The 18,903-nt window shown below is 35.9% G+C and overlaps 1 protein-coding gene across 1 annotated transcript; it reads left to right on the top strand.

Annotated features, from left to right (window-relative positions):
* Positions 1–368: 368 nt before the first annotated feature.
* LOC144445663 (transmembrane 9 superfamily member 2-like) lies at positions 369–14,842 on the top strand. Its single transcript, XM_078135294.1, has 17 exons — positions 369–437; positions 2,165–2,232; positions 4,071–4,164; positions 5,124–5,239; positions 5,639–5,765; positions 6,241–6,392; positions 6,838–6,964; positions 7,732–7,811; positions 8,110–8,188; positions 8,418–8,550; positions 9,499–9,621; positions 9,993–10,210; positions 10,853–11,010; positions 11,413–11,524; positions 11,888–12,059; positions 13,115–13,246; positions 13,906–14,842. The coding sequence occupies exons 1-17, from the start codon at positions 375–377 to the stop codon at positions 13,983–13,985; spliced, it is 2,034 nt and encodes a 677-aa protein (XP_077991420.1). The 5' UTR covers positions 369–374; the 3' UTR covers positions 13,986–14,842.
* Positions 14,843–18,903: the final 4,061 nt, after the last annotated feature.

The raw sequence follows: 18,903 nt of genomic DNA on the forward strand, positions 1-18,903 counted from the left end.
ACCCGTGTTGGGTGTTTTATTTACAAATCCAAACATCCGGGTCAATTGTTTTATAGCAGCCTCGTTTTCACTTTCAAAACCCGGAAGTTATTGAAGCCCGAGATGCCAACGCGGTGGAATTAATTCCTTGGACTGTATGATACACGTGTGAAGATTTGTCTTGATTTGTCTGTTATGTTGTCACGTACTTCTTAATTTGTAGTGATATTTAAATTGGTTGTCAACTGATAATTTGCAAAGACAAGACACCGAGATCGGAAAATCAATAATAACCTGCGTTTGCAAAAACCATGGCGTCGCCGACGACGACAACGAGATATTTCTTTACGTTGATGTTGCTGTTTTGTCAGATCTCAGTGTTTGCAGCTTGGTTCATGCCGGGGAGTCCAGTAACAGAGTACTGCAATGCAACACAAACTGGTAAAAGTCGTTGTAAGGTAGGTAGGAAATACACACGAAACAGTTTTTTTGTGTGTGTGTGTTATGATGGTCCCCAAACGAGTGTACATTGTACAGGCTATCGAGAGCAAGTGTGTGCCCATGTCGGCTTACATAATTGATGTTTCTGTTTGCCCCGAGACGTTGTATTCGTCCAATGTATGTGTGATATCGAAATGCTTACGTCTGTACAGTGTTTCGACGTCGACAGTGCACTACACTGAGATGTTGTATGTACATCGTCTGAAACCTTTCAGTAAATGATTTACAAGTGTGCCACAATGACCCAGTAACTTCTATGTCTCCAAGGTGACAATGAGTCATTATCAGGGTTTGACAACAATAACGATGGTGAAACCCCGTTGTTTTATTTCGAACGTGAAAAAACGGCGAAGACTACATATTGACTTGTAATACTTCATACAAAGGCAGATGAATTTTATTTAGAACTGTTGTGCAGTTCCTCACAGTCATCTCAAGAGAAAATACAACTATTTAACCCCCCCCCCCCGACATTCTATTGACTGTAAAAGAGTAACCCCCAAGCTAACACTAACTATTTTATAAATTCATGAAAGGAAAAAATACCCATATTCTCTGACTACAAAGTAAACGAGTCATTTTGAAATTCATAATGTACAAGTGTTTAGACTGATTTCTGGCCACGTCTCAGCTTTGAGAATTGCGTTCTCAAAGCTCCATTGGAGAGTATGATGGAACCAGAAGTCAGTCCAATTTTGGTTAAGAGATTTCTGATGATGATGGAATAAGTTCAACAATTAATGTCTTATAATTAGGATAAACAAGTGTTTGGTTCTGGCAACCCAACCCAACCTAGTGTTTTACTGCCATCTTTAACTTTTTTTTTCAGGTTTTCAATTCAAAAAAATTATCGAAATATTGAAAAAATTTGCAATGTCATGTGAGAAATAGTGAAATTTGAAGCTGTCAGTGCCTTGTATGATCAAAATAACATGGTGGAATACAGTGTATCACACGATGTCTTCTGTATAGAGTATAGAAAGTGTGATCACGTTGATAAGAAGTCTCTGTTGACCTCTGTAAATTGGAAGAGAACATTTAAACAGATCCTCCAAGATAAAAAAAAAATATTTTAAAAAATAATCCTATTTTGAAATTGGGCATTATTGGAACCACACAATTTTTTTTTTTTTTTTTTTTTTTTTTTGGGGGGGGGGCTTACCAACTGTCATTATAAGTTATATGCAAACCAAAAAGTTTATATTGAGTTTATGATTTTTTTCTTATAATATTACAATTCCTCATCATAAAATCTCAAAACCACAAGATGATTGGTTGAAGACGCAAAGCACAAAAGGCAGAAAACAATTACCTTTTTGAGCTCGTATTATTACAGAATTTCATAATTATGTCATAGAAATTACTTTTTTTAAAGAAAAAAATTCCCGCTGCATTTGATAAATAGAATGATCTGTTTCTTTAAAAGGGCAATTCGTCTGTGTTGATAAACCTTAGTATTGAATTTCACTTTTGTTCCAAACGCAACTTTGAAAAATTTTTACCTGAAATTTTCGACTGCACAATTCAGTCTTTTTCAACAGATTGACCCACTATTCAGTACATGTGACCCTTTGGACGTGTGAACCTGATAAGGGGTCATAGGTGCCTGGAAGTTTATATCCCCCCCCCTCCCACATCTCTGTTCAATGATGGTTTATCTGTTTCTTCTTCATTATAATTACAGACTGAATTACCTGTCATAGTCAACAAGGTGGACTCCACTAAAAAGTTTGTACCTTATTCTTACACCAGGTAAGAAAAGAGTTTTATTTGAATTAATGTATTATTGTGTGATACTGTGTAACACATAAATTGTGACCAGGTAAATGTAAATGTAAAAAGTGATAACCAAAGCTGTATGCTACTCATTTTTATTTGAATACACATGCAACACCCCCCTCCCATCTGTCTCTGCCTGTCTCTGTCTGTCTGTCTGTCTCTGCCACTGTCTCTTGATCTCACTCTCTTCGTGTGTGTGTCTCTGTCTCTTTCATTTTGTCTGTCTCTGTCTCTCTTCTCTCTCTTTCTCTCTCTCTCTGTCTCTGTCCCCCCCTCTCTCTGTCTGTCTCTTTCTCTCTCTCTCTCTCTCTCTCTCTCTCTCTCTCTCTCTCTCTCTCTCTCTCTCTCTCTCTCTCTCTCTCTCTCTCTCTCTCTCTCTCTCTCTCTCTCGTAAATTCTTATGTCATGACTCACATTATTGAAGACAATTCAAGTTTTACAATTTACTGCACAGTGCAAGAGATACCGCATATAAAATGAACCATACAATGGTATCATGGCAGTGAGTCATTGCCTAAAAATACTCAACCATTGTTTACTTTTATGTTTACCTGGACACCTCTTTGTTTACTACCTGCTGTAAATTGCATTCATATCACTCTAAGACTTTGACTAACTCATTAAATCATTGAAACCAGTATGTCTGTGTCACTCTGGATTTGCCAGTTTTTCATTTTAGGATATTAAATCCTCCCTCTTTTTTATACCACCGATGGCGCTGTTTATCAGCAAATATTATTGTCACACCTGTCTGAATTTCAGGTATATCGTTAAAATCACATTAAAGCCACCATAGCTGTAAGTTATTCAGGATTTTTAATTAATTCACCCTCTTTCTACCAGGGGTATCTGTTTGTACACAACGAACTACAAGTAGGGAAAAAATGGAATATGATAAACCTACAAGTACAACCTCATATTTTAAGCTTACGAATGAAACATTGAGTTAATCACAGACTATCTCCATAGTTGTCACAATACATGTATAGTATGCATAGAGACATGAAACCCCTCAAAAAGCAATAAAGTAACTGCCATTATAACCTACTGAGCTCATTCTCACTTTTGATAATCATTATTTATATGCTGTCACTGTTGCTCATTTGAAAATGGAAATTTGGGGGCTAAATCCTTACGATTAGCTGATTTGAGTATTGGGTGCTTAACAACCAGTTAATGGAATGAACAGGAATATTCGTTAGCTTTGGCGATCAAAGAAATTGTAAACATGATTAGGCACAAGTTATAAAAACACAGTTCAACTTAGTAAAGAATATTGTGCTTTAGATCTGACCTGGTTGATGATACTATTAGGTAGGAAAATGTGTATGGACTTTTTACCCACTCACTGCACTTGTGGCATTGATTTTAGGTTTGCGTTCTGTTCGTTATCACCAAAGTCAGGTGTGAGTCAGAACCTGGGACAAATACTCTCCCCCTTCTTACGTTGGTTTTATAGGTTTGCGTTCTGTTCGTTACCACCAAAGTCAGGTGTGAGTCAGAACCTGGGACAAATATTCACCCTCTTCTTACGTTGGTTTTATAGGTGTGTGTTCTGTTCGTTACCACCAAAGTCAGGTGTGAGTCAGAACCTGGGACAAATACTCACCCCCTTCTTACGTTGATTTTATAGGTTTGTGTTCTGTTCATTACCACCAAAGTCAGGTGTGAGTCAGAACCTGGGACAAATACTCACCCCCTTCTTACGTTTATTTTATAGGTTTGCATTCTGTTCGTTACCACCAAAGTCAGGTGTGAGTCAGAACCTAGCTGGGACAAATACTCACCCCCTTCTTACGTTGATTTTATAGGTTTGCGTTCTGTTCGTTACCACCAAAGTCAGGTGTGAGTCAGAACCTTGGACAAATACTTGGAGGAGACAGAATGTATAAATCCCAGTATAATGTAAGTATTACATCAATAACAACATCTACGCAACCTATATGTATATGCATATACTAACCCTTATTGTAAACCTATTTAGTCCTGGTCAGTGGTTAGCCAAACTTACCACCACAGTAGGTCACTCAGTCCTACCTGCCATCCCAACAGAATCTGTGACAATTCTGCATAATTTTAAATTACGGAAATTAGTGAGTCACCAGCAATGATTGATGAACCGAGGCTGATATCTATTACAACATTAGAATGACGATGACAACAATTGTTGTGATATTATTATTTGTAAAATTTTAAGATAGAGCTAAAATTCAGCTTTGCTTGTGTGTACGGTATAATTAAGCAATAAACCATCCCCTGAGGATGATATACCCTGAAGTTTTGACCAGTTGACACTATATATACACGAGTATGAGGAAGTGTGTATATGGTGTCACCTAGTCAAAAGTAAGGATGGTTTGTTTGTTTGTTTGTTGCTAGCATATTATTCCGATATATTGAAATTTCCAACAAAACAATTACAAAAAAGGAAAACAAACTGTATATTAAGTAGTTCGGAATGGAAATAAAGTGAAAATATAGATTGGCCCCAGAAGCTGAATATCTGTTGAAATTCATATTGTAATTCCAATAAGGTGGTCACATGATTTGAAGTCAAGGACAATGTCGCTAAACTTTCATTTGTACAAGTGATTATGGATATGGCAGCCATGATGGATACAGATGAAATCAATAAAAAATTTGGATACTATTCTCATTCAGGGCCACTTGGACACATGCCAACTGTGCTATTTCACAATTTTAGCACAGTTATTTTTTGAAGTCAAGACTAATCAGATCTCTTGACCTGCACTATCAATATACTAAATTATAATAAATTAAAAGTTGTGTTTGTGTTCCAGTATATTATGTTAATATCAAGTAACAGTCTTTTGACTGATTTTAATAATTTGTGTTCATTGCAGATGACTTTCATGAAGAACAATAACTATACCCGTGTTTGTCAAAACACGTACACAAGTAACAGTGTGAAATGGAAGCATTTAAAGGAAGCTATCAACCTTAATTATCAACATCACTGGTAGGGGAGCTTAATTCACAAACTTGTTTGCAATGAATTATCATGTTAGTCATTCTATAATGACAGTATTTGTCATGTACAAAGAAAGTTTCAGAATGATATGATTAAACCAATATCTTGAAAAATTAAGAATATGCTGTTGTTTTCAACAACTAAAACTATAATATATTATGTTTTACAGATAAGGTTACATATCGTGCATGGTCATAGAAAAAAAATAGACCATTTACACGACATCCTGAAATGGCTACATATTATTTCCCCTAATAGGCCACTTTCATAACTTTCTGTTTTGGATTCACATCTAAATAGGCCACTTTCGTGACTTCCTGAAGTGACTATGTGAAAACCACTTTCCTGTCTAATAATTGAACTTTCTACCTAATATTTCTATTGTAGGTACGTTGATAGTCTACCTGTGTTATGGTGCTTTGACAGTCACAAGGGTCCCTACTGTTCGCCGTCTTTTCCACTTGGTTGCCGTGTCACGTCAGATGGAAGACCAAGGGAGTCTTGTGGTATTAATGTAAGTCAATTAATAATTATATATAGTTGCAAGTGAAAGGGGCACATACATACATACATACATACATACATACATACATACACACACACACACACACACACACACACACACACGCACACACACACATACATACATACATACATACATACATACATACATAAATACTTCCTTCCTACCTACCTACCTACATGTACCTACCTATCTACCTATATGTCATGCCTTGTTATCCTTGATAAAGAATTTTGATTGAAAACATCTAGCTTTTTGGACTGTATTTATCTATTTATTCAGACTGTATAACTCCTTCCTTAAATGTATTTCTACCTATCTACATACCTACATACCTACATAGTCATACACACACACATGCACACATACACACACACGCACACACACACATTAAAATTGACATGAGTGGATCCATATATGAAAAAATTTCCCCAAATTCTGATAAAAATAAATGATTTATTTACAGACTGACTATAACCAACCTGATACATACTACATCTATAACCACTTAGAGTTCATTGTCATGTACAACCCTCTGAAGAAATCAGATGAAGAAGAGGAAGCAAAAAGCACCGTGATGCATGGAAAGATTGTCAAGGTCAAGGTGATTCCACACAGGTATAGACCAGATTGTGGTAATCTTAATTTCTCAATTTTGGCCAATATTTGGTGAACTTATCAAACCAGCCAGAATAGCCATGATGTGGAGTCATGATGGTTGAATGGTTAGAGTGGTTGGCTTGGAATCTGCAGGTTGCAGGTTCAAGCCTTGCGACTGTCATTTGTTTCTGAATGGCTTACAAGTTTTTAATATATGAATTACCATACACAAGCAACAATTGTATGCATTCTGATTGTCAATTCTGTATAGTTTATTTTCTTCTTCGGTTACAGTATGAGCCTGCAGTTATGTCCATCCTGACATCCAAATTCGTTATTTTTTTTGAGGTGCATTTACAAAAGTTAACAAATTCCAAGTGAAAGTTGATTGATTGATTTATTTACAATGTTAATGTTCATAGTTAATAAAAATTTAACTCTTGTCATCTGTTTGTGTCATCAGTGTACAAAGTCTTCCAACCAAGACGTTTGATTCCATCAATTCTATCACATTATTTCCACCAATGGCAATCCCTGCAAATTTCACTGATGAGGTGCACATCAATTTTACATATTCGGTCAAATTTCAGGTATGTCAATTTTGTAGCACATTCTAAATTTGTATTGTAAACCTGTACATTTTATGTATAGTTTCTTCTGTATTATTATTGAGGGGCAATTATTAAGTGTGCAATCTGTATCTGTAGTGAAATCTCTGAGTATTTTACAGACTACCCCCCCCCCCCCCCCCCTATCACTACCTCTTACCAGGGTTCTCAACCAAGATTATGGTACAGGGTATGGAAATATATGCAAGTTTTACCAGCCCCCCCCCCCTCTCTCTCTCCACCCCTCTCTGTTACAAGGGTTACCCATCAAGGTGAAACCAGATTTCCCCCCCCCCACTTCTGTTACCCACCAAGGTGATGGCACAAGATATGGACATCCGTGCAAGTTTTAAGAGGATTTCCCCTCAGTTATAAAAATACTGTAGACTGTGCCAAAATAGCGAAACTCATGAACTCCCTCACCTTTCCTTGTAAATTATACGACATGAAAAGTCTAATTTACCCACCTTTACCCAACCTTTACAAGTACAAGACACAGTATCGCACTTGACTGTCTACTGCCCCCCCCCCCCCCCCCCCCCCCCCCCCCCCCCCGAGGGTGACATCACCTTGGGTAAATTAAGTCAAAGGTGGAACTTCGTCTCATACTCACCACATTTACACATCCTTTGCTCAAGATTTACCCCGGTGGAAAGACATGGTCAAATATGACTTTTCATACAGTGAGTTAGTACATACATATATACACCAGTTTAGTATAATTTGTAATATTTTATTGATTGTTACAGGAAGAAACGACTATGACTTCATTCAACAGATGGGACTTTACCAAGAACTCAGACAGTGTCAATCGAATTAATAGATTCAGGTAAAAGATCATTATGCAAATTTGAATATGAATATATTATACAAATTGAAAATAAAATTATTATGCACATTTAATATGAATATATTATGCAAATTTGAATATGAATATGTTATGCAAATTTGAATGCAAATATATTATGCAAATTTGAATATGAATATATTATGCAAATGTGAATGTGAATATCTTATGCAATTTGAATCAGGCAAATGTGTTTTAAATGCAAATTTTTTCAATGTAACATACCTTTTTGAGTGTGGCATTCTTCAGATATAATTGAAATATTCTTTTTTATTTTCAGTATAATGAATGCTGTATTGATAATAGCCTTCCTTACTGGTGGAATAGCTATATTGTCATTCCGGATCAAGGCAAGCAGGGTAAGAATTTATTGCTGAAATACAGACGTCAACCCCCCCCCCCCCCAATAATAATAATAAATGTACTAATATCACAAACCCCCCCCCCTCACCTCCACAAACATCCCCCTTTCAAATATTACAATAAATAGATAAATGAATTAATGTGTAAATTCTCTACAGACCCTGCTTGTATTTGAAATTATTCAAAACCACTATTATTGTTTGATATGGCCTTATTATCTTACAGAACAAGAAAGATGAGAGTACAGGATGGCAGGTGATACGTGAGGATGTATTCCGTCCACCAATGGGACATCTACCATTGGCAGTCATAGTTGGATCTGGTGTACAAGTTATGTTTTCTGTTATCACAGTATTGGGTGGGTAATGTTATGTATTAGACTTGTACTGTCATGTTTTGTTAAAGTAGTGTTATGTCTTGTGTTATATACTGTTGTGTTGTGTTTCATATAGTATGGGTAGGTAATGCTATGTATTAGATTTCTACTGAAATGTTTTTGTTAGGTAGTGTTATACTTTAGTTATGTAGTGTTATGTCTTGTGTTATATACTGTTATGTTGTGTTTCATATAGTATGGGTAGGTAATGCTATATACTAGATTTCTACTGAAATGTTTTTGTGAGGCAGTGTTATACTTTAGTTATGTAGTGTTATGTCTTGTGTTATATACTGTTATGTTGCATGTCATAGTATGGGTATGTAATGCTATATATTAGATTTCTACGGAAATGTTTTTGTTAGGTAGTGTTATACTTCAGTTATGTCGTGTTATGTTTTGTGTTATCATGCAGTACTATGTACTGGCATGTTTCAGTCATGTAGTGTTATGTTTAATGTTGTTGCCATGGTATTAGGTATGCATTGTTATGTATTAGACATGTACTGTCATGTTTTAGTTATGTACTGTCATGTTTTAATTGGGTAGTGTCATGTTTTAGTTATGTAGTGTCTTGTTTAATAATGTACATGCAGTGTTATGGTTTATGTCATCACAGTATGTTGTGTATTAGGCATGTACTGTTATGTTTTAGTTATGTAGTGTCATGTTCTATGCTGTTACACTATTGGGTCTGTAACATTTTTCATGTACAAGACATGCTTTCTGTCATGTTTGGTTATGTAGTGTGATGTGTTCTCAAAGTATATTAGATAGATATTATCATCCTTAATTTGTACCCATATTTCCCATAATGCACCATTCAAGATGAAGGGTTTACATGTTAGGAGATTGTTCTCTTGATACTTGTTTTAAATAAGTTCATATTATCCAATCTGATGATTTCTTCTTTTTTTCAACACTTGACAGGTTTTGCATCTCTGGGTACAATATCTCCAGCCAATCCTGGTAGTATCGTTACTACTGTGTTAGTCAGCTATGTCACTTTGGGCAGCTTTCTGGCTGGATATGTCTCAATTATGCTGTACAAAAGTAAGGCTTTCTTTATTTATGTAGTACATCTAGAACTCACTATTCATTATTACACACCTCGGTGTACACCTGACAGCTTGCCATTGTTTCATAGGAATATCTGTGATAGTAAATTTGTGGAAAAGTGAATTTTATATAACCGATGGATATTATATAAGAAAAAGTCTGTCTCTCTGTCTGTCTGTCTGTCTCTCTCTCTCTCTCTCTCTCTCTCTCTCTCTCTCTCTCTCTCTCTCTCTCTCTCTCTCTCTCTCTCTCTCTCTCTCTCTCTCTCTCTCTCTCTCTCTCTCTCTCTCTCTCTCCACTTACACAGACACAACACAGTCATCAATCCATTCTAAATCATAACTATCTTCCTTTCCTACATGTAGTGTGTGGTGGTGAATACTGGAAATCCACAACAGCCCTGACAGCTATCCTACTACCAGCCATGATATTCTTTGAACTGTTAATGAGTAATATAGTACTACTTAGTCAGCAGAGTTCAGCTGTCTTACCTGTCACCACCTGGATAGCTATACTGGCGATCATCATCTTTGTCAATACACCTATTGTCTTCCTTGGAGGATACATTGCCCATAAACAAAAGGTTGGTGGCATTCTGACAAAACTTCAGAGTTGAGTAGATGAGAGAGAGAGAGAGAGAGAGAGAGAGAGAGAGAGAGAGAGAGAGAGAGAGAGAGAGAGAGAGAGAGAGAGAGAGAGAGAGAGAGAGAGAGAGAGAGAGAGAGAGAGAGAGAGAGAGAGAGAGAGAGAGAGAGAGAGAGAGAGAGAGAGAGAGAGAGAGAGAGAGAGAGAGAGAGAGAGAGAGAGATAGTTGCTTTAAAGAGACAGTGAGGACAGACAGACACAGATGGATAGACGGACAGATACAGAAAGACAGCATGAGAGACTGTTATATGAAGTGGGGAGGGGCGAGAGATAGTTGGATTTAAGGAGCAAGTGGGAACAGACAGACAGACAGATAGATAGATAGATAGATAGATAGATAGATAGATAGATAGATAGATAGATAGATAGATAGATAGATAGAGATTATTAAACAGGTACAGACAAAGTCAGACAGATAGGCAGGCAGGCAAACAGAGACAGACAGAGAGACAGAAAGACCAACATGAGAGACTATTTCCTTTTAATATTTACCTCATTTAGAGGTATTAAAAGGTTTCGTAAATGCTTTAAATTTATTATAAAATATCAATGACTTGCCTTTACCACCTTCTATATACAGAAAATACGTCATCCAGTACCACCCAGTGATATCCGTCGAATGATTCCAAAGAAAACCTGGAGACAAAGACTAGGGAATGCATGTTGGAAAGTTCTAAGTGGATTCCTACCAGTTGTGTGCATTCTATTACAATTATACTATGTATTAAATGGTTTATGGTAAGTCAGTCAATGTTGGTAATGTTTTTGAATGTGTTCTGAATGAGGAAAGAAAAGTGACACATGTAGGAATTGAACCCATGTCCCCTAAACAGACAGACAGATAGACAGACAGGAGACAGTGAGATAAAAGATAACATTTCACGTGTGAGTGCTATCAGTGCCTGTATTTTGTTTGTGTAATTCGTAACACAAAATGTTGTGTGAAATGTGAAAAATATTGTATTTCCGAACTGAAATTCTACGTTTATACAATACAATACATTTTATTTTGTTTAACATTAAAAATTGTTTTTAAACATAGTGAATTCACTCTGTGTCCTTTCCCTGAAAGTAAACTAAACTTGAAAGATACTGTCACTGATCAGTTGTTTCTTCTTTTTTTTTAATAACCATCGACAGGTTTGACAGCTTTTATCACAGTTATGGATTCTTGGCAATCGGTGTATTTCTACTAATGATAACCTGTGTAGAAGCCTCTGTCCTGACTTGTTATTTTGAGTTAAATTCTGAGGTACGTCAAATCAAAGTCTATGTTTAGGGATCAGGGATGCTAAACAACTTGAACATTTCATTTCCCAAAAGGAATAACAAATTAGAAATATTTGAAACAAGGTGGAATAATTTTGACTTGTAATGTCTGGTTCCTTTCTCAGTTTTTTATGAACTGGGAGCTTTTTTTTCTGCAATTTTCTTAGTAAATGTTTTCACTTTCTTTCTTTGAATTTGCAATAAAAACAAGTCCCCCTCCCTATTTACCCACTTTTATATTTATTTGGGGTAAATAAATAAACTAATTATATATGAATAATAAAAACACTGCAGGACACAAAGCAAAGAAAAATCACAAATTCTTTTTTTACATATTTTTTTTCAGAACTACAATTGGTGGTGGAAGTCATTCATCTTCAGTGGATCAGGCTGTGTAGTATTAATTGCATACAGTGTTCATTATTACTGTACCCGTATCGAAGCACATGACCCTGTCAGTGCTTACATATATTATAGTTTTATGTGTGTTGTAAGCATGGCATTCTTTGTTTTCTCTGGTAAGTTGACATCAATCTTTTTGTAATATCTTAGACCCCCCCCCCAAAAAAAAATGTTTCTGGTCAGCACGCACATCATTTAACCACCCTCATGTCTGCCTTTTTTTTTACGTCTTTGTCGAGCCCATGCAGTCTGAAGGTTTGGGGAAAAACACAAAAATAACCCTCCCTAAATTTATTGCTACTTCAGTGAAGACAACTACAGAACTAATCATGAACAAGCAAATGACATCTGCCCCACATACACACTTGCTGTAAAGTAGTAAATAAAAAGAACAGTAACTGCCATACATAGTAGACTGAGTGACAAGTTTGTTAAGAATACTAAAAAAAATAAAATTGAATTCATCTGTTTACTTTCCCTGTTTGTAGCAAGTTCCCTTTGTCCACGGTCTGATGTCTGCAGTTGTACATGCTATTTTCAATGGCCATATTAAATACAATACTTGTACATGTGAAAGTTATGGGGTTGCTGATGGCCAAATAGTTAGCTTGTACGCCTGTTAACCCTGCAATTAGGAGTTCATAACTGCCCGTCACTGGCTGTTTTTGAGTAATTATCAACCAGATATGCATATAAAGAAGTGTGATGCTCAGTTTGACCCTGCTCAACAATGCATGGCTTCCCTGTGTACTCACTCCAGTTTCCTTCTGCTTTAACACTAGGGCACTTAGAGACACTGCACAAGTGGCGACCATATTTGAATTTCCAAATTTGATTTTGATGAATAAAATATTATCATTATTATTATGTTATTTACAACATCAAACTTTATATTTCAAAAGCAAATATTTTGAGGAAACTGAGCTAGCTCCACTTTGTGTTGCATCTCTAGTGCTGTGTAAGAAATCAAGTTCTGCTCAATTATAATACTAGTGTGACAGAGGTTGGTTTCTGTTACAGAACTGGAAACCCAGCAATGAAGAGGACCTCAGTTCCCTCAAAATATTTGGGTTACAAATATATGGTTCGCTATGATATTATTTATAGACAGAATTACACAGTGTAAATTTTAATTAAAATTCAATCATTCCCTTCTCTTGCTATTTCACAGGTTCACTTGGTTTTCTATCTGCATTGTACTTCACAAGACAATTGTACAAACCGTACAAGTCAGAATACTACCAGAAACCATTGAGTGTTTTGGTTGAGAGAGAACTTAGAGATACTAGTGCTACACAAGAAAGTAAGTAGTCCCCTGATCTATTCCTACAGCACAGACTAAGTGTTAGGGGTGGGCATTGTCTAATTTTTAGTAAAGGATGCTATTCCTAGGCAGTAAATGGCGACGTTGCCCTTGCTGATATATGTTATTATTTACCTCTTTCTCCCTAGGGGGTATTTGTTTGTACACATCTAAGTACAAGTTAGTCCTCTTTCTCCCTCGGGGGTATTTGTTTGTACACAACTAAGTAAAAGTTAATCCTTTTTCTGTCTAGGGGGTATTTGTTTGTACACATCTAAGTACAAGTTAGTCCTCTTTCTCCCTAGAGGGTATTTGTTTGTACACAACTTAGTGCAAGTTAATCCTCTCTGTCTAGGGGGTATTTGTTTGTACACAACTTAGTGCAAGTTAATCCTCTCTGTCTAGGGGGTATTTGTTTGTACACAACTTAGTGCCAGGTAATTACTCTTCAACATTTGTACAAAAGGTCTGTCATTGGTCAGAATCAAATCACATGACCTTTAACTAGATTATCTCACTGTTAGCTAATATGCACACCGGATATTTGATGAAGAGTTGCAGCCCATGAACAGGCGATAAGATTGTGATTCTGCCCTCACTGTAGAGATATATAAAAATTGATTCTACCAATGAGGTATTCTTCATTTTTTCTGTTACAGGGCTTCAAGCCATAGAGGAAGATGAAGAAGAAATTAACACAGAGACAAGTAAACTACTCCCAGAAGGTGACAGAGATTAAGGGAATCTAACAGATGAGTACACAACATCTAACAGAAACTATATCAACTTCATGGTACATTGTTGTCTGTTTTTCCTATTTCTAGAGGGTTATACAGATAATAGCTTTTACAGTATATGGTATTCTGAGGGTGAAATCTAAATTGTAGTCTGAATATTTTGACAGTTTTAATAAATAAGTTTACTCTGAATGATATAAAAGAGATACATAGAAAGTCAAGGTTAACATCAAATTTGAGATTTCGATTTAGCAGAAAATACTCACCATGCAAAATATATCAAAAATATTAAGTGACATGGGGAAAAGCTTATTTAACTCTAGGTGTCACAGGAGGCTGATAGAGACACTAAATGTGTTCACACTTTATGACATTCTATGCCAGATGCACCCACCATTATTTAGTCATAACCCAGGTGAGTTCAGGTTCTTATATGCAAATAGGATTGACAAGTCAAATATGCAAATTAGTTGGAAAAGTTGTCAGACAAGTCTCTGAAAACTATACAAATGTGACAAGGTGTACATTTTAAGAGAAATTGAATTAATTTGCAATATCACTAACTTTAACACATTTATGAGTTCTATCTGTGGCTATTCTGTCTGCGACACTGGTCGGTGAAGCGATAGCACTCATCTTCTCTCAGCTTGTTACAGAACCCAATATCAACCATGTTGGAAATATTTCCATACGGAGATTGGTCACAGAGGGGAGTGTTTCTTGACGACAGACTGTTTGATTATTCAAATAGTCATTATGTAAAAATACATGTGTAATAATGACCCCATCCCACCACTTACAAGTAGCCAATGCATGAAGTGTAATACATTTGTAATGTATATGTAAATGATATGTAATTATGCAAATATTATGCAAATCTAATCAAGGGTATTCTGATAACGGATTTTAGGGGTGTGGCTAACTTAATCAGTTTGAATGACTACTGTAACAAGCTGAAAGACGACAAGAGCCATCAGAGTCACTGATCAGCACCGTGGACAGACTAATCTGTGACAGACATCACAGGGTACTTGGATTTGCACTTCAACTTTGTTTATAATTGGTCTTACTGATTAAACTTAATAAGTTATTATGACATGTTCCAACACTGGCACACTTGAATCATTGAGTTCTGGTATTGTTACACATGTTCATCAAAACAGATGAAAAGCAAATGTCTTAAAAAAATTCAAGTATACATTTATGTGATTTCGTTTACATGATGATTATGTACTCATTTTCATGCAGCAATGTTTTTGGTAATGCACTGCAAAACAAAAACCCGAAAGTATGCGTGTGCACTGATGTAAATAATGACTGGCACATGTGTTACTAATACAATTTCAGAGTCTATGTTCAAGAATGATTTCGAACAAATGGCAGTAAAAATGGACAGAATTCAGAGGATAAGTTATTAATGTTTTGTACCATCCTTTGTTATATATCAGAATGTTATGCAGTATTTGGAAATTCTGCTGACAAAGAGGCTACAATGACCGTTTGACAATATAGAGTATACCACCAGAGGGTGCTCTTTGTTCTGACGGTTTTTGATTCATGAGTGCCTTTATTTATCAGTATTATATATGAAAAGCCTGAGTTTTGTATCTTTAGTTTTTAAAATTTATTACGACTTTTTTGTGAGTTATATGGTTGTTATTCTAGCACAGAGACATTTATGACGTTTTTTGTAGTATTACTATTAATCTGATGATGTTCTGTCAACAGAGTAAACACAGTGTATATAGTTATAGTTGAGTTTTGTTGGGTTACAGAGAAGTTCTCATTTTTTAACACACCTCGGAAATAAACTTTTGCTGTTACTTTGTTCAAGAAAACTCCAACCCATTCTCAGTTAAAATCAAGACAAAAAATCAGGGGTCACCATACAAATTTTTGAAACAGAGGTCAAAATGATATCAAAATTTAGTCATTTTGCAATCCAATATGGCCACCATCCAATATGGCCACCGAATACTCTGTTTATTCTATGGGAAAATAAAAGATTGATGATTTCCTCAAAAAACAAGATGGTGAACCCCAAAATTTCTTTTCTGTCAGAACGACCAAGAACAAGCTTTTATATGGCAAAGTTTGGAGTGAATTGAAGAACTTTGATTTTTAGGGGAATTTGCCCCTGAGGCGCAAAGAGCTTTGAGTGGTTTGATAACCCATGTGTTCACAATTCAATATAAACATTTTTGTTTGATAGCCTTTTACAGGGAGGTAATTTATCAAATTTGATGGTAAAAAGTTTCAGTGTGGTTTGTTGTGAAATACAATTGTTAATGCTTTCTCTTTATGGAGTACTCAATAATGTGAAAAGTTGTAAATATATGTGTATACATATAAATTGTGTGAATCGTGACTGCTAATCAAAGTATTCTCTGAAGGTGTGTAACTTTAAGATGAAGATTGCAAATTGTATTTTCACACAGCACAGCATGTTATAATTGATATTACTTTAAGAATTGTATACGCTGTACATTGATATTTCTAATACTTAGTATGCAGTCTGTGTCATAAATGATGAGAACTTAGAGGGCGCTCTTCAGAAACTGTCATTGGATGGCTAGTTTGGCTTATGCAGTCTCGCCACTGATGGCTCACTCATACTTCAACCTGCTGATAAATTGAACCATCAGCTGCAAGATTGGGTAAACAAGACTATGGCTATACAACTAATGAGCACAATAAAGGGAGTGTCACTAGGGGGCGCTCTTCATTGGAATATGCCCAAAGAGGACATTATTCACAAGGATACCCCTCTAAGGGGCGCTGTTCATCTGGCTATACCACTAGATGGCAGTGTTGATTTCAGAGATTATGGCAAATTGATGAAAACAACCGTCAGATATATATGTGTATATATGGTTTGTACTTATTTATAAACAGGGTTGGTTTTTTATCTCTATCCTAAGGAGGCTTATTTAAACAGTGTATATAAATGTAGAACTGCATGAAAGAACATTTTTATTTTGAACACATTATGTGTATGGTGTGTGTTTTGAACTTGGCATTGTACAATCTGATTAAAATTGATGTCGTGAAAGTGGCTAGATGCCATTATTTACCTCTATTTCAATTGTTTTGTGTCGTTTGTTTTGTTCCGGATGATCGCCGCCTTCCTGCATGTGACCCTGTGTAATAGAAAATCTTGTTTGAATTTCAAGGATCTTCAATTATTCAACCAATCAGCATGCTTCTTTCAAAATCGTTCGGAGAGACAGCACCGTCACCGATGGGTCGAGTTGTTACTCTATCCTCCACGTGTATGTTTGTTTGTTTTTTAATTTCTTCAGTGTGCTCAGCTGCCAACATAACACTCAACCTGATTGGCTACTCAAAAGCGCGAGTTCAAACAAGATTTTCAATTACACAGGATCAGACGTGGGAAGGCGACAATCACCCAGAACAAAACAAATGACACAAAACGATGGAACTAAAGGTAAATAAAGACATCTAGCTGCTTTCACTACATCGGATTTTAATCAGATTGAGTTTACCATGGCTATGAAGTACAGTGCTTTATTCTTGTTTATATAGTGATTTCAAAAATTGTGCCGAAAATATAGTATTGTCAGATGTATAAGAATCAAAAGGTAAACAGATGGTTGAATTTTTGGCATGTGTTTGGTTTTCCTAGTAAGGGTTAATTTACCAGACATATCTTTGCATGTAAGAAAGTATTACTTACAATATCAATTAAAAAATATGGTATGGAGTTCTCATTATTAATAATGTGTGTGATTTCAAGAAAGTGCTTTTTTCATCAGCAATATACAACAACCTTTGCAGATCTTTAATTGCCCATTGTACAATGCAAACCGGAAGTGGAGAATATAGCGCCATCTAGTGTTGAATACTGGTGTTGGGGGAATAACGTACACTGGCATATACCAAACACTGCATGTCTTTTGCAAGTTCATGTTCCAGTAAATGGTTAAGAACGCAGGTCTACCCATCAATATTACTAAGTATTGTATAGGCCTGATCTGGACAACAGTTTTCTGTCGTCCAAATCACTGCAAACGGGAATTTCAAAATGCAGTCCAGTCTTCTTTACGACATTCGGTTCATCTCAGTAGGCTAGCAACTCCATTGTTCTATCGAAATACCAAACGCTTTCAGAACACGCTAGTCTGAGATTTTCGTCAGGACATTTTTGTTACATTTACATGTGACTGTGACCTACACATTGTAGCCTAGAAACAAGTCGTTTAATGTGGGGATTTTGTTGTTATTTTTGGCGTGCTAAGTAAAAAAAGCGAGAGTGAAATCTCCACACGATTGTATTTTCTACTATTGATGACCCAAATAGATGTATCTCAATGTGTTGGAAAAATAATGGGCTTGTTAAATTTTTTTCAACATATATCATGTAAGATCTGTAATGGCTGTAATATTGTTGTTGTCCAAGATGGCTGGAGACTACAATAAACCAACACTTCACATAATAAAGATTTAGTTTCAGTGTGTTTATTTCTCACAAAAGTTTGTTGTAAAACTAGCATATATTGATTTTTTTTCCTGTACATCTGCGTGTAGTAAATGACAGATAAGTTCTTGAATAGTAAATTTTTCATTGTAACACCACTAGCCTCTTTATGACAGTGCTTACAAGACCCCCCCCCCCCCCCCCCCCATCATGGTATTTAGTTTCTTCAGCTTGAAAATCTATACTCAGACTTGTGAGAATGAGTATAATGAAATGAAAATTGACTGGTTGATAACATTTAAATAGTTTATTAACTCGAATATGATGTATACCTACATGTGATAAAATAATCTGACAAGACACTGAAGTTTGATTTATTTAATTCAATCATCAGCTTTATATATAAACCATTGAAGTTATTGCAAGATTCAGGTCTATAAAAAAACACATACATGATTTTTTTCGACAAGTATGCAGCAGTA

This window comes from Glandiceps talaboti, chromosome 14 (genome assembly GCF_964340395.1).
Source record: "Glandiceps talaboti chromosome 14, keGlaTala1.1, whole genome shotgun sequence".
Lineage (NCBI taxonomy): Eukaryota > Metazoa > Hemichordata > Enteropneusta > Spengelidae > Glandiceps > Glandiceps talaboti.